Source organism: Oncorhynchus clarkii, chromosome 13 (assembly GCF_045791955.1).
Source record: "Oncorhynchus clarkii lewisi isolate Uvic-CL-2024 chromosome 13, UVic_Ocla_1.0, whole genome shotgun sequence".
Lineage (NCBI taxonomy): Eukaryota > Metazoa > Chordata > Actinopteri > Salmoniformes > Salmonidae > Oncorhynchus > Oncorhynchus clarkii.
The window spans coordinates 29,072,371-29,087,157 of NC_092159.1; the positions used below are offsets into that span (position 1 = coordinate 29,072,371).

Here is a 14,787-nt window from a genome sequence, read left to right on the forward strand (position 1 = left end):
GCCATTGCCAACTATGTTAAATAGCCTACATAAAGCCAACAAATAAAAAAAGGCTAGAAATTATCCAGATAAAAATAAATCACATTGGCTGAGCATGGCCTGTCTACATAGTTGATACAATGTTTCAAGTTCTATCACCTGGGTCAGTCTGAAACTTAATATAAAATATTCTGGGCTCACAGTTTCCTGTATCAGTGATTTTAGGACAGACACAGCTGTAGGCTATTCGTGAAAGGGTTAAGAGGTAATCAGGTATTGTATGACATTTCCACTGGATCAGAGCATTACATTTTTCCCTTTCATGTCGAGTGGTTATCAAGAGTGAGAGCTGGAAATATTTTACTAAAATCAATAGTTCCTCAAAGTATTTGTAAGACTTTGTTTACTTGCTGTTTGAGGTGGGGGAAAAATATTTTGAGAAGCTCCACATATCATTAGTGGTGGTGGGTAAATACTATCAGACAGCCCCAAATAGGTGCATCGCGCTCTGCATCACTCTCTGCCCTCTGTTTGCTAATGCAGAAATCTCTAGTTATACCAATACCATAGACTCACTGTAGGACCCATAACTTCACCTAACAACAACATAGACCCACTGGAGGACCCATAACTTCACCTAACAACAACATAGACCTACTGTAGGACCCATAACTTCACCTAACAACAACATAGACCTACAGAAATGTGCCTATATTGGAGACCAAAAGTTGTCTGGCACACTGCTTAGGATTTCAACAACTTTAAAAATGTATTTCTAGCATACAATCGTCAATGTTACTACTAATGGGAAAACAAGACAAAATGTGACTATTGTTCACTTGACTGTCTTAATACAAATGTCAAATAATTAACATTCATTACAGATGTCATTGTTTGTACAACATCATGGCTAGGCTGTTGGCATAAACTTTTTACAGTGGATTTATGCTGTTGTGGGCCTTAAACCATCTGTCTGACTTTGTTGTTCACACAGGAGAGAGACGTGACTATCGTGGATCCTCTGGGGGGCCTCAACAACCTCATGATGCTGAAGAGGCAGAGAAGAGTCTCTCCACATAAAAACACCTCAAACATCAGCTGAGACCCACAGGAGAGAAACCATACTGCTGCTCTGATTGCGGGAAGAGTTTCTAAAGATTTGATTCACAAATTCACATGAGAATTCGCACTGGAGACAAATCTTATAGCTGTTCTAACTGCAGGAAGAGTTTCTTAAGATCCGATTCACTAACAATACACATGAGAATGCACATTGGAGAGAAACCTTATCGCTGTGATCAATGTGGGATGAGTTTTACTACATCTAGCACTCTGATTCGACACCAGAGAACACACACAGGAGAGAAACCTTTTAGCTGTAATCAATGTGACAAGAGATTCTCTGATTAAACATCAGAAAATACATGGAGTTGTTTCATGATATCAATGAAATTATGTCACAATGTAGAATGTTTTAACATTGTAGTAGGAGTATTTGAATGATGTTCTACCTTATTGTTTGCCCTGTTCAATTGATTGCATCATGATATGGATATTAGCCTCAGGGGAAAATCCAGGCTCTGAATTGAAAGAATATTATTTAACAAAAAGCGACTAACAAAAAAAAAAAAGAGCTGTGTTACACTTACTGCGCTGGTGACCCACTTGAATCAAAATTCAGCATTTCAAAATGTAGTGAGCTGTTTTCTACAAGTTGAAAAAGCTGCTTGTGTAAAAAAATACATGTAATATGATAATTGTTGCAGATGTTTGTGTATATACACACATGAAAGCAGTATAATAAATTGGTCTGTAATCAATTTTATTAACAATCTGACATCACTCCAGTATTTCTTTACAACATTCAAGTGCTAATGGTCTTTATTCCACTACTGAAGAAGCATGCTTCAAATCATCTACTCATATTTCAAACATTCAGCCTGACAAAAGATACATGCTTTTTTATATTGCCTACACATATTAACAAAGGGGTGAACATTTGGTTTTGATTTTCATATTTACAATTCACGAAACATTTAGTAATCATAATTATTTATGCAACCAGCTGACCATTTTTGGGTACAGTTATATTGACAATGTTGCCCTGCTTTTAGAATATCAAGATTCATCCTCAGATGTGCCAACCCAAATGCATGACATTGGGGACTGGGCCCCGATCCAACAGCATGCCTATTGAGTGAACCCTGAAAAGAGAGAGAAGCTCCACAGTGAGGTGGAAAGTTATTTTGACTGCATGTTTTTCCGTTTTGGAGATGAGTTTTGTTTGGGCTCGTTCCAAGGAGACCAGAGTTCTAGAAGCTAGTGAGTTTTAGGATTCTATAGAAAGAAAAATTAGAAAAGATACGATTGTATATTATTATTTAGAAATACGTGTTTTTCTTGTTTTTAATTGTTGACAGCCAGACACCATGTTTATATTGGAGTAGGTGAAGCATTGTAGTTGATTATAATGTAAAATGGAAGTTGTTTTCTGGTGGTGAGCAAACTTGTCCAACAGGAATATAGGATATATTTGTTGTCTTAGGGGGGAAGGTGTTACAGGCTTTGGTTTTTCCGTTTATGTTTTGAGGTTGAACTTTAGCACGTATAGCTCGTTAGCACGTAGGACGCACAGATTGGTGTCACCTAATTTGTCAGTATGTGTTACACCTGTGCTGGCTTGTCCATCTCGTTAGTGGGAAGGTGTTTCACTGAGCTGGTCCAGTTTCTATTTAAGAGTGTCTGGCCCAGTGCTCCAGTTGTCTTGATAGATGTGGAGAGTCAACACCTTTAGTTGCTCCACCTTTTTGGTTTGCTTCCTGTCTTTAAGTTTGGTGTGTTTTTCTTTTGTTTTCCTCTTCTTGGGCAGATTTAGTGGGTCTCATGGTGGGTGTCTTTTAGGTCCCAGTTGTTACTAGTCAACTTTCATTGGATACCCCTATAGAGCCCATCCTAAAAAAAAGAAGCTTATATTTTGGGTTGGATATTTTAACATTTTAATCAATGGCATTTCCTTAGGATGCTCATTAGTCTTTTAAGTTATTCGCTCTTATGTTTGTGTACTAAATATTTCTGTTTATTTTCATAGTTTTTTCCTGTGAAGCCATTGTGTTGCATCCAAGTCTGAAATGTGCTGTATAAATAAAGCTTGATTTGATTTGAACATATTGGAAAACAAATTATCCCAATGACTGACCAATCAACAGACTCTTGGTCCATTTTAGTATGAAAAACAGTATCAATCCCACTTTTCCAGCCTGCTGAAGGAGTGGTAAACACCACCCCCGGCTCTACCAGGGACTTGAGGTGGTCTCCCACAGCTCTGCTTATGCCATGTTCCATTTCTTGACTGCCCCTGCAACACAGAAACACATTTAGTCATGTTATATAGAACACTCAAAGAAATGGATATGGAGCATCTATGGCCTCAGTTACACCTGGCAACTAAATGTGACTTCTGTTATCAGATCACTCCAAGCTGCATTAGGTTCAGATCAACCAGGATGGGTCTTTGACATAGTCTGGAAGCAGCCAGGCCACTCAATATGCAAAATGCAATGTCAAAAGATGAGTGGGGAAAAGTAAGTTTTACACAAGTGACCTTCATAATAAATTAAATAAAATGTTATCTGTCACATACATTTGTTATTGTGGGTGTGGCGAAATGCTTGTGTTCCTAGCTCCAACAGTGCAGTGGTATTTAACAATTTCACAACAAATACCTAATACACACAAATCTTAGTAATGGAATAAGAATATATAAATATATGGAGGAGCGATGTCAGAGTGGCATAGACAGATACAGTAGAATAGAATACAGTATATACTTATGAGATGAGTAATGCATAGACTAAGATACAGTAGAATAGGATAGAACCTAGTCTGTTCATTATATACATCTACATGATGTGTTGTTACACCATGTAGGAGCAGAATAGACCTAGTCTGTTGATGATGTATTGTTACACCATGTAGGAGCAGTATAGACCTAGTCTGTTCATTATACACATCTACATGATGTATTGTTACACCATGTAGGAGCAGTATAGACCTAGTCTGTTCATTTTATACATCTACATGATGTATTGCTACACCATGTAGGAGCAGTATAGACCTAGTCTGTTCATTATATACATCTACATGATGTATTGTTACACCAACAAATAAAGGGAAATTACATTGTTTTATACTGATACAATATCTCAGAGAAAGAGATTTAGTTTAACATGTAATTCTCAAAAGGTAGGGGTCTGAATTATTGCCACCCATGTTTTCAATACTCTAGCACCCTCCCCTTGGGAGGATAACGACACTGAAATGTTTTATGAGATTAGAGAACACATTGGGTGGGATCTTAGACCATTCCTCCATACAGAATCTCTCCAGGTCCTTGATTTATTTTGTCTGTGCTTATGGACTGCCCTGTTGAATTCAAACCATAGGTTTTCAATGGAGTTGAAGTCCGAAGACTGAGATGGCCGTTGAAAATGTTGATTTTGTGCCCAATTAACCGTTTCTTCGTGGGTGTTGATGTGTCTTGCTGGAAGATCCACTTATGGCCAAGTTTCAGCCTCCTAGCAGAGAGGTAACCAGGTTTTGGGCTAAAATATCCTGGTATTGGGTAAAGTAAAGTTTATTTATTTTATACAGTCATTTTTGCTCATCTTTATCAAGGGTATCAATAACTAGGTGCTTACTTTGATATCTAGTTATTTGACTGAATCAGAAATACACATCTGGAGTAGATGTAGAGTTAGTTTTAAATTCTCGTAAAAAATATTGTTGCTATTTGTACGTGTTGATATAATATTCTTATTTAATGGAGAGGAAAAAACGTTTCCCTAAACTGCTTTATAATATTAAAATTAATTGAAGATAAAACAATTAAGAAATTCCCTCCTCAACTGCGTTTCCTCCCTCCAGGCAGCAGGCGATATGTGTCTTTCAGGCGATGTTTCTACTGTGACGTATAATCTAGTGGACGGAAGGCTTCTTCACCAACTGCAGCCACCTCCGTAGCTCGCTGGACAACAAAGTCGGAACATTCAAGTTCTTTAGACAATTTACTTGTTTATTTGCCACTATGATTTAAACATACTTATGTGGAAACAACTAGCTACCCCATTTAGTTTAATATTTACGTTGTAAGTCAACTTGCTGGCTGGTTAAGTTAGCACTAGTCTAGTCGCTAATGCTAACTAGCTAACATCTCCGACCATGAGCTCACTAAGCTACTCTCCTGCTGAAGAAGAGGAGGTCTGCTGGACGGAGAAAGAAGCTCTCGTGAAAGAGGAGGAGGGAGAAGAGGCTATTACAATACAAAAACAAGTAGAGGGTGAGGCTGTTACCGTGAAAGAAGAAGAGAAAGACGCCTTCAGAGTGAAAGAGGAGGAAGATGTTACTGTGAAAGAAAAGGAGGAATATTCGGTTTTTGGAGTGGAGGATGAAGTGAAAGAAGATGAAGAGGTTTTTGGAATGAAGGATGAAGAGGGGGAGATTACTGTCACATTAGAGGAGGACGAAGAAGAGAGGACTGGAGATCTGATTAACACCAGTAAATACAGTGAGTACTATTTTATAAAACAGGGACATTGATCTGATTAACACCAGTAAATATAGTTTTTATTTATCCTTTATTTTACCAGGTAAGTTGACTGAGAACACGTTCTCATTTGCAGCAACGACCTGGGGAATAGTTACAGGGGAGAGATGAGCCAATTGTAAACTGGGGATTATTAGATGACTGATGGTTTGAGGGCCAGATTGGGAATTTAGCCAGGACACCGGGGTTAACACCCCTACTCTTACAGTAAGTGCCATGGGATCTTTAGTGACCTCAGAGAGTCAGGGCACCCATTTAATGTCCCATCTGAAAGACAGCACCCTACAGAGGGTAGTCTCCCCTGGGGTATTGGGATATATTTTTAGACCATAGGAAAGAGTGCCTCCTACTGGCCCTCCAACAACACTTCCAGCAGCATCTGGTCTCCCATCCAGGAACTGACTAGGACCAACCCTGCTTAGCTTCAGAAGCAAGCCAGCAGTGGTATGCTGCTGGCAGATAGTGAGTGCTATCTTATTAAACAGGGACATTGTTCTCATTAACACCAGTAAATACAGTGAGTACTGTCTTATAAAACAGGGACACAAACTCTGCAGTTGTTGAACTAATGTGTGATTTTTAAAAGGGCATTCTACACTTAAATATGTTTTTGTACTGTCGGAATTGTTCATGACGTCCTCCAGTGATTTTTTAAAAGCTTTTCCTGTTGAAAAGTGATATATAAATACAGTAAAGGGAAACAAATAATTACAAACAAACAAATAAATGTTTTGAGCAAAAGTGTTTTTTTTAGACAACTGCAAACTAGAAGGAGTGAGTGATGTCATAGTAAGGCCTTCAAGGAGTTGGCTTGATGGGAAGTCGTGATGTCATCCAATAGGCGACTGATCTTCATTTGAATATTCATTATTCTTTTTAAAATCCTTCATGTTCTGTCAAGTTGGTTGTTGATCTAGAAATCCATTTTCAAGTCTTGCCATAGACGTACTGTAGGACCCATAACTTCACCTAACAATAACATAGACCTTCAGAAAGGGGCCTATATTGGAGACCAAAAGTCGTCTGGCACACTGCTTTGGATTTCAACAACTTTAAAAACGTATTTCTAGCCTACAATCGTTGATGTTACTACTAATGTGAAAACAAGACAAAAAATAAGACTATTGTTGCTTACTTGACTGTCTTAACACAAATAATTTTAACATTCATTACAGATGTCATTGTTTGTACAACATCATGGCTACGCTGTTGGCATCACCTTTTACAGTGGATTTCTGCTGTTGTGGCCCTTTAACCATTTGGCTACACATGGCCTGTCTGCAACGAACTGGAAACATTGGATCAACTATCAACTGGGTCGGCCCAAAACTCGATATAGCAAGCTTGCACAATTGTATAAAATATTCTGGGCTCTCAGTTTCCTGCGCCAGTGAGTTCTCGACCGACACAGCTGTAGGCTATTTGTAAAAGGGATAAGAAGTAATCAGGTATTTTAACATTTCCACTGGATCAGCGTATTACATTTTTCTCTTTCGTGCCGAGTGGTTATCGAAAGGGCGAGAGCTGGAAATATTTTTTAAATACTTTGAGGAACTATTCTCATTTGCAATTGATTCTGATTAGACTTTGTTTTCTTGCTGTTTGAGGTGAATAAAGGATTACTTTGAGAAGCTCCAGAACTCATTAGTGGTGGTGCGTTACGACAATCAGAAATACTATCAGACATCCCCAAATGGGCACATTTATAGGCCTACATTTGCGCTCAGACCAGGTAGACTAGTCCTACTTCTATATGTGTAATTGGGTGTGTGTCCTTACTCAACATTGCCAGGAGTGTTTCAAACAAAATACAATTAATAAATTGACATCTTGTGAAGTAAGGTCTGGGTGGTCTGCCAGGGGCCGCTTCATTTAGTATCCGTTTAGGTCGGCATGGGGAATGATTGTATTTTCCCATAGTATGTTTTACAGAAGTTGACCGACTGAAAGGGAGTGTAACTTTATGACTTTTGGATTCGGGCTAAACTTTGAACATTGAGATATTAAAGACATGATAGATCAGATGCAGAGTATATAAAGGAGTGAGATTTGTAGAAAGACATAATGGCTGTGGAATGTGCTGGGTGGACGGGAGGAGATCACAGGATTGCTATAAGGGAAGTGGATGGACATCTGTGGATTAGGCGAAGGAAGGGTTGAGGTCAGGTCAGATCCCCTGAAGGGAGTAATAAGGGTTTAGTATCCTGTTACCCTCTTCCTGTTGACCCAGAAGATGTAAGGATTGGAGAGGAGGAGGAGTGTCCAAAGTGTGGAAAATACATTTGTCTGAACTATGGCTGTAACAACCCTTTGGGAAGAATTGAACTTGGTTAAGCTTCTCTAGTGTCTGTGAGTTATTTACTCTGAAAAATTAGAACCTAACACTATAATTACTGTTGCCTGAAGGAGGGAAACGAGGTGCAAAACCTCTTTGGCCTCGCCCCTTCCTGGGTCGGTGTAGAGCGGTATTAAATTTAAGGAATAAACCCGAGCCTCACGCTCATCACCTGTGGAAGGGGGGCTTCCAGCGAGGCGTGAATTTAATAGCATGTTGTACCTAGTTTCCCTCCTTCAGGGAACAGTAGTTATAGTCATAGTGTTACGCTTGTCATATGATGAACTTCAATTTAAATACGGGATCTTGCTGTCGGACAGTTTTTTTCCATTCTGAAATGCACTCGAACTATGTATCATTTAGTTGCTCCTTATGTTGCGCTGGGAAAACAGTTTATCGGCACAGAAATACTAAATCATTTCAGAGTTTGCTATATCCAATGTTTTTTAACTGAGTCATCTTGCAATCCAAGATGGCGTAGCAGTATGACGTCTTTGCTGTTGTAAATGTTGTTTTTTCATCATTTTTGTATATATTGCAAAATATTTCAATCTTTTTTTCATGTTTAAATTAAATATACCTTCCGGCAACCCGCCTCACCCAATGTGATACGGATCTGCTATTTTTTAGACCTTATAGCTAGAACCTCCATCAGCAGCTAGCCATCAGAAGCTAACCAGCGAATTAGCTACTAGCTATTTAGTCATTGTTAGCCACTGCTAGTGGCCTTTACCTTTTTAGCTCAGACACCAGCCACTTTTAGCCTGGATAATACCTGCCAGTCTGCACAGCGCAATGTCAACCATGAGCATTTCGGACTGTTTTTCTTCACTACATCACCGTATTCCTGCTGTTTTTCTCCACCACATCACCGTATTCTTGCTGTATTCCCGCTCTGGACCAATACACCGGATAATCGCAGCTAGCTATCTGCCACCGAGTGTCAAAGCCTCGAAGCTAGCCTTGAGCCAGGCCCATCTCCCAGCCTGCTCAGTGGACCCTATGATCACTCGGCTACACAGCTGATGCCTCCCAGACTCTTCACTAAGACGACTAGAAGCCACTACATCACCGGATTCCTGCTGTACGCTCTGGATCTTTGCACCGGAGTGGCCATAGTGGCTAACGCCCTTGTCCCGAAGCTAGCACCAGTTAACCTCGAGCCAGGTGCATCTCCCGGCAAGCAAACAAAATTACTCCAGGTACAATACCTCTTTTGCCAATTCTCCTGCACCCTTTGTCAACACGGAGCCCCGCCGATCCATCACGACTGGTCTGCCAACGTAATTCCATCCGATGTGCCCTCAACCGGCCTTTGCAGGACGTCAGTGACGCCCTTGTCCCGAAGCTATCACCAGTTAGCCTCGATCCAGGCGCATCTTTCGGCTAGCGTAGTAATGACTACCTAACGGCTTCCCTGGTTCATATATTCCTGTTCACTGGGACCCTATGATCACTTGGCTACATAGCTGATGCCTGCTGGATTGTTCATTAATCACGGGTCTCCATTTTGTTTATCTGTCGGCCACAGACTCGAACTCAGGCCCTATGTGTAGTTAACTGACCCTCTCTGCCCATTCATTGCCATTTTACCTGTTGTCTTAGCTGATTAACTGTTGTTGTCTTACCCGTTGTTACCCCTTGGTTCACTCCAGACCTGACTTCCCTCGATCAGAACACAAACATCCTGTGGCGTACTGCGCTAGCATCGTATAGTCCACGGAATATGCATTTTTTCAGAGAAGTCAGGAACCAATACACACAGTCAGTTAGGAAAGCAAAGGCTAGCTTTGCATCCTTTAGCTCTAACTCCAAAAAGTTTTGGGACACTGTAAAGTCCATGGAGAATAAGAGCACCTCCTCCTCCCGCCCACTACTCCGAGGCTAGGAAACACTGTCACCACCGATAAAACTGTCACTCCATGATAATCGAAAACTTCAACAAGCATTTCTCTACGGCTGTCCCATGCTTTCCTCCTGGCTACCCCAACCCCGGCCAACAGCTCCCCACCCACCGCAGCTACTTGCCCAAGCCTCCCCAGCTTCTCCTTCACCCAAATCCAGATAGCTGATGTTCTGAAAGAGCTGCAAAACCTGGACCCGAACAAATCAGCTGGGCTAGACAATCTGGACCCTCTCTTTCTAAAATGATCTGCCGCCATTGTGGCAACCCCTATTACTAGTCTGTTCAACCTCTCTTTTGTATCGTGCGAGATTCATAAAGATTGGAAAGCTTCCGTGGTCATCCCCCTCTTCAAAAGGGGTGACTCGCTGGACCCAAACTGTTACAGACCTATTTCCATCCTGCCCTGCCTTTCTAAAGTCTTCGAAAGCCAAGTTAACAAACAGATCACTGACCATTTCGAATCCATCCGTACCTTCTCCGCTGTGCAATCCGGTTTACGAACTGGTCACGGGTGCACCTCAGCCACTCTCAAGGTACTAAACGATATCATAACCACCATCTATAAAAGACAGTACTGTGCAGCCGTCTTCATTGACCCGGCCAAGCCTTTCGACTCTGTCAATCACCGTATTATTATCGTAAAACTGACTAGCCTACTGATCCTTAACTTCGGCAATGTAATTGACAAAATAGCCTCCAATACTCAACTCAGCAAACTGGATGCAGTCTATCACAGTGCCATCCGTTTTGTCACTAAAGCCCCATATAACACCCACCACTGCGACCTGTATGCTCTTGTCGGCTGGCCCTCGCTACATATTCGTCGCCAAACCCACTGGCTCCAGGTCATCTATATGTCTTTGCTAGGTAAAGCTCCGCCATAACTCAGCTCATTGGTAACCATAGCAACACCCACCCATAGCACGCGCTCCAGGAGGTATATCTCACTGGTCACCCCAAAAGCCAACACCTCCTTTTGCTGCCGTTCCTTCCAGTTCTCTGCTGCCAATGACTGGAACGAATTGCAGAAATCGCTGAAGTTGGAGACTTATATCTCCCTCACTAACTTTAAGCATCAGCTATCTGAGCAGTTTATCGATTGCTGCAGCTGTACACAGCCCATCTGTAAATAGCCCATCTGTGAACAGTCCATCCAACTGCCTACCTCATCCCCATGTTTTTATTTTTTAATTTTTATTTTACACACCAGTATTTCTACTTGCACATCATCATCTGCACATCTATCTCTCCGGTGTTCATTTGCTAAATTGTAATTACTGCGCTACTACGGCCATTTTTTTTGCCTTACCTCCGTACTCCATTTGCACACACTATATAGATTTTTCTATTGTGTTATTGACTGTTTGTTTGTTTATCCCACGTGTAACTCTGTGTTGTTTTTGTCACACTGCTTTGCTTTATCTTCGCCAGGTCACATTTGAAAATGAGAACTTGTTCTCAACTTGCCTACCTGGTTAAATAAAGGTGAAAAAAAATATCCTAACTTTATTTTAGTCACATGTTCAACTATCATCAGCTGATCCATGAAATCATTTTCTGAATGACAGTCGCATGACAAACATCACGACATGCAACAACAACCAAAGTGCTTCTTCATTCATTACTCTGGTAAAGACAGCTATGCCGTGCTCCATGTTGGATCCAACATCCCTACTTTGGTCATAATGTGTAGAGAACTACTCCTTGATGGATAGGCTATTGTACAACACACATAGCTATTTTCCTTTATTTGTTGTTAGGTGACGTTATGGGCCAATTTGGCAAACCGTGTACAATCCCTCATTGTCAGGCTGATGGAAAAACTAGCCAAAGAGCATTTTACTGGTTGAAGTGTTTTTTTTTAAAGTACAAAGCGGTTGATTTGCGATGATGACACAAACATTATATTGAGCAGGACATTCAAACGAGCCTTACAATTATAATCCAAATTAGTGTGAAATGCACTAATAAGCAACCTGGAAATGGAGGTTACTCCCCTGAGTTTTCCCCCATTCAAATTCAGAATACATTGTGAAAAACTAAAATCTTTGCTCACCGTTTTTGCTGCAGGCAGATATACTACATCCATATCTATCGGTTTCCTCATTAGCAGGGAGGTGTTTCTGCAATCAAATTGTGTGTTTATCGCCCTCATGTCGCAATTTTAGCAAACACAGAAAGGGGCCTATATTGGAAACCAAAAGTCATCTGGTACACTGCTTAGAGTTTCAACAACATTAATAACTTATTTCTAGTCTACAATCTTATATGTTACTACTAATGTGAAAACAAGACAATATGACTATTCTTGCTCATTTTAAGACAAATGTCAATGAAGACAAATGTCAAATAATCTTTACATTCATTACAGGCGTCAATTGTTGTACAACATCATGGCTACGCTGTTGGCATCACTTTTACAGTGGATTTTCGCTGTTGTGGGCCTTTAACCTGTCTAGGCCAAGTGTTCCGCTAGCGGAACCCCACCTCAACATTACGCTGAAAAATTCAATTTTTTTAAATAAATATGTAACTTTCACACATTAACAAGTCCAATACAGCAAATGAAAGATAAACATCTTGTTAATCTTCCCATGGTGTCCGATTTCAAAAATGATTTACAGCGAAGGCACAACATATGATTATGTTAGGTCAGAGTCAAGTCACAAAAACACACACAGCCATTTTCCAGCCAAAGATATGAGTCACAAAAAGCAGAAAAATAGATAAAATTATTACCTAACCTTTGATGATCTTTATCAGATGACACTCATTGGACATCATGTTACACAATACATGTATGTTTTGTTCTATAATGTGCATATTTATATACAAAAATCTCAGTTTACAGTGGCGCGTTACGTGCAGTAATATTTTAATTCCAAAACATCCGGTGATTTTCCCAGAAATACTCATAATAAACATTGATAAAAGATGCAAGTGTTATTCACAGAATTAAATAGGGACTGATCCTCTATGCAACCGCTGTGCCAGATTTTTAAAAAACTTTACGGCAGAAGCATAATCTTAGAACGGCGCTCAGTACCTGATTATAAACAATTAGACAATTCCGCCATCTTGGAGTCAACATTAGTTAGAAAAAACACTATAAATATTCACTTACCTTTGATGATCTTCATCAGAAGGCACTCCCAGGAATCCCAGTTCAACAATAAATGACTGATTTGTTCCATAAAGCCCATCATTTATGTCCAAATAGCCACTTGTTGTTCGCGTGTTCAGCCCAGTAATCCATCTTCATGGAGGCGCGACCATTTCCTCCATGACAAAAACTCAAAAAGTTCCATTACAGGTCATAGAAACAAGTCAAAACAATCAATCTTGAGGATGTTTTTAACATATATCATCAATAAGGTTCCAACCTGGAGAATTTCATTGTCTGAATAAAAGCCCTGGAACGAGAGCATACTCTCTCGGGAGCGCGCTTAATGAGACTGAGGTCTGCCAGACCACTCACTAAAAGGGGTCTCATGAGCCCCTCCTTTATAGTGTAATCTTAAAACTAGGATCTAAAGATGGTGACATCTAGTGGAAGCCCTGGGAAGTGCATGCACATCCATAACAATCAGGGATTTAAATAGGCTCTGTTTTGAAATTCGACTTCTCACTTCCTGTTTGGATTTCTTCTCAGGTTTTTGCTTGCCATATGAGTTCTGTTATACTCACAGACATCATTCAAATAGTTTTAGAAACTTCAGATTGTTTTCTATCCAATGCTAATAATATGCATATATTAGCATCTGGGACAGAGTAGGAGGCAGTTCAGTTTGGGCACGCAATTCATCAAAAAGTGACAATGCTGCCCTCTAACCTAACAGGTTTAACCATCTGTCTGACTTTGTTGTTCACACAGGAGAGAGACAGAACTACTGTGTATCCTCTGGGGAGCCTCAACAACATCATGATGCTGACAGGGCAGAGAAGAGTCTCTCCACATCAGAACACCTGCGCAGATCCACAAGGAACAGATCTCACTGCTGTTCTGATTGTGGGAAATGTTTAAAATCTTCATCAGAACTTAAAATACATCTGAGAAATCACACGGGAGAGAAACCTTACTGCTGCTCTTACTGTGGGAAGAGTTTTACTCTGTCAACCCGCCTGATATCACACCAGAGAACACACACAAGAGAGAAACCTTATAGCTGTGATCAATGTGGGAAGAGTTTTCCTCAGGTAAGAAACCTGATATCACACCAGAGAATACACACAGGAAAGAAATCGTATAGCTGTGATGAATGTGGGAAGATTTTTTACTTGTTCTAGCTATCTTGTTGTACACCAGAGAACACACACCGGAGAGAAACCTTTTAGCTGTAACCAATGTGGGAAGAGTTTTACTCGGCCAAGCAGCCTGATATACCACCAGAGAACACACACAGGAGAGAAACCTTATAGCTGTGCTCAATGCGGGAAGAGTTTTACTATATCTAGTGTGCGGACTAGACACCAAAGAGAACACACACACAGGAGAAAAACCTCATAGCTGTAATCAATGTGGGAAGAGATATGATTTTTTTTAAAAGTTGAGAACAAGTTCTCATTTACAACTGCGACCTGGCCAAGATAAAGCATAGCAGTGTGAACAGACAACAACACAGAGTTACACATGGAGTAAACAATTAACAAGTCAATAACACAGTAGAAAAAAAAGAACGTCTATATACATTGTGAGGAGGTAGGCGAGTAGTTATAGTTATAATTAATGAATAATTATGATTAAACATCAGAAGATACATGGAGTTGTTTCATGATATCAATGAATTAATGTCACAATGTAGAATATTAACACATTGTAGTAGGAGTATTTTAATAATGTCACATTGTTGAAGCCTAAATATTTGCCCCCTTATCAAGTTATTTCAGCATGATATGGTTATTAACCTCAGGGGAAAAATCCATGCTCTGAATTGAGAGTATTATTTATGAGATTCAACAAAGTGA

At 40.2% G+C, this 14,787-nt stretch overlaps 1 protein-coding gene across 1 annotated transcript; it reads left to right on the forward strand.

Moving 5' to 3' along the window:
* The first annotated feature begins 4,990 nt into the window (after positions 1-4,990).
* On the forward strand, positions 4,991-14,304 carry LOC139364504 (zinc finger protein 22-like). The gene is made up of 2 exons (XM_071101295.1): positions 4,991-5,542; positions 13,697-14,304. Exons 1-2 carry the CDS (start codon positions 5,197-5,199, stop codon positions 14,107-14,109), a joined length of 759 nt encoding a protein of 252 aa, XP_070957396.1. The 5' UTR covers positions 4,991-5,196; the 3' UTR covers positions 14,110-14,304.
* Positions 14,305-14,787: the final 483 nt, after the last annotated feature.

What these genes read in the sequence shown, in the direction of transcription:
- LOC139364504 (XM_071101295.1), top strand. Translation starts at nt 5,197, where the DNA reads ATGAGCTCACTAAGCTACTCTCCTGCTGAAGAAGAGGAGGTCTGCTGG. An exon ending in GATTAACACCAGTAAATACA is followed by an intron (nt 5,543 to 13,696) that starts GTGAGTACTATT and finishes TTGTTCACACAG; the next exon opens with GAGAGAGACAGAACTACTGT.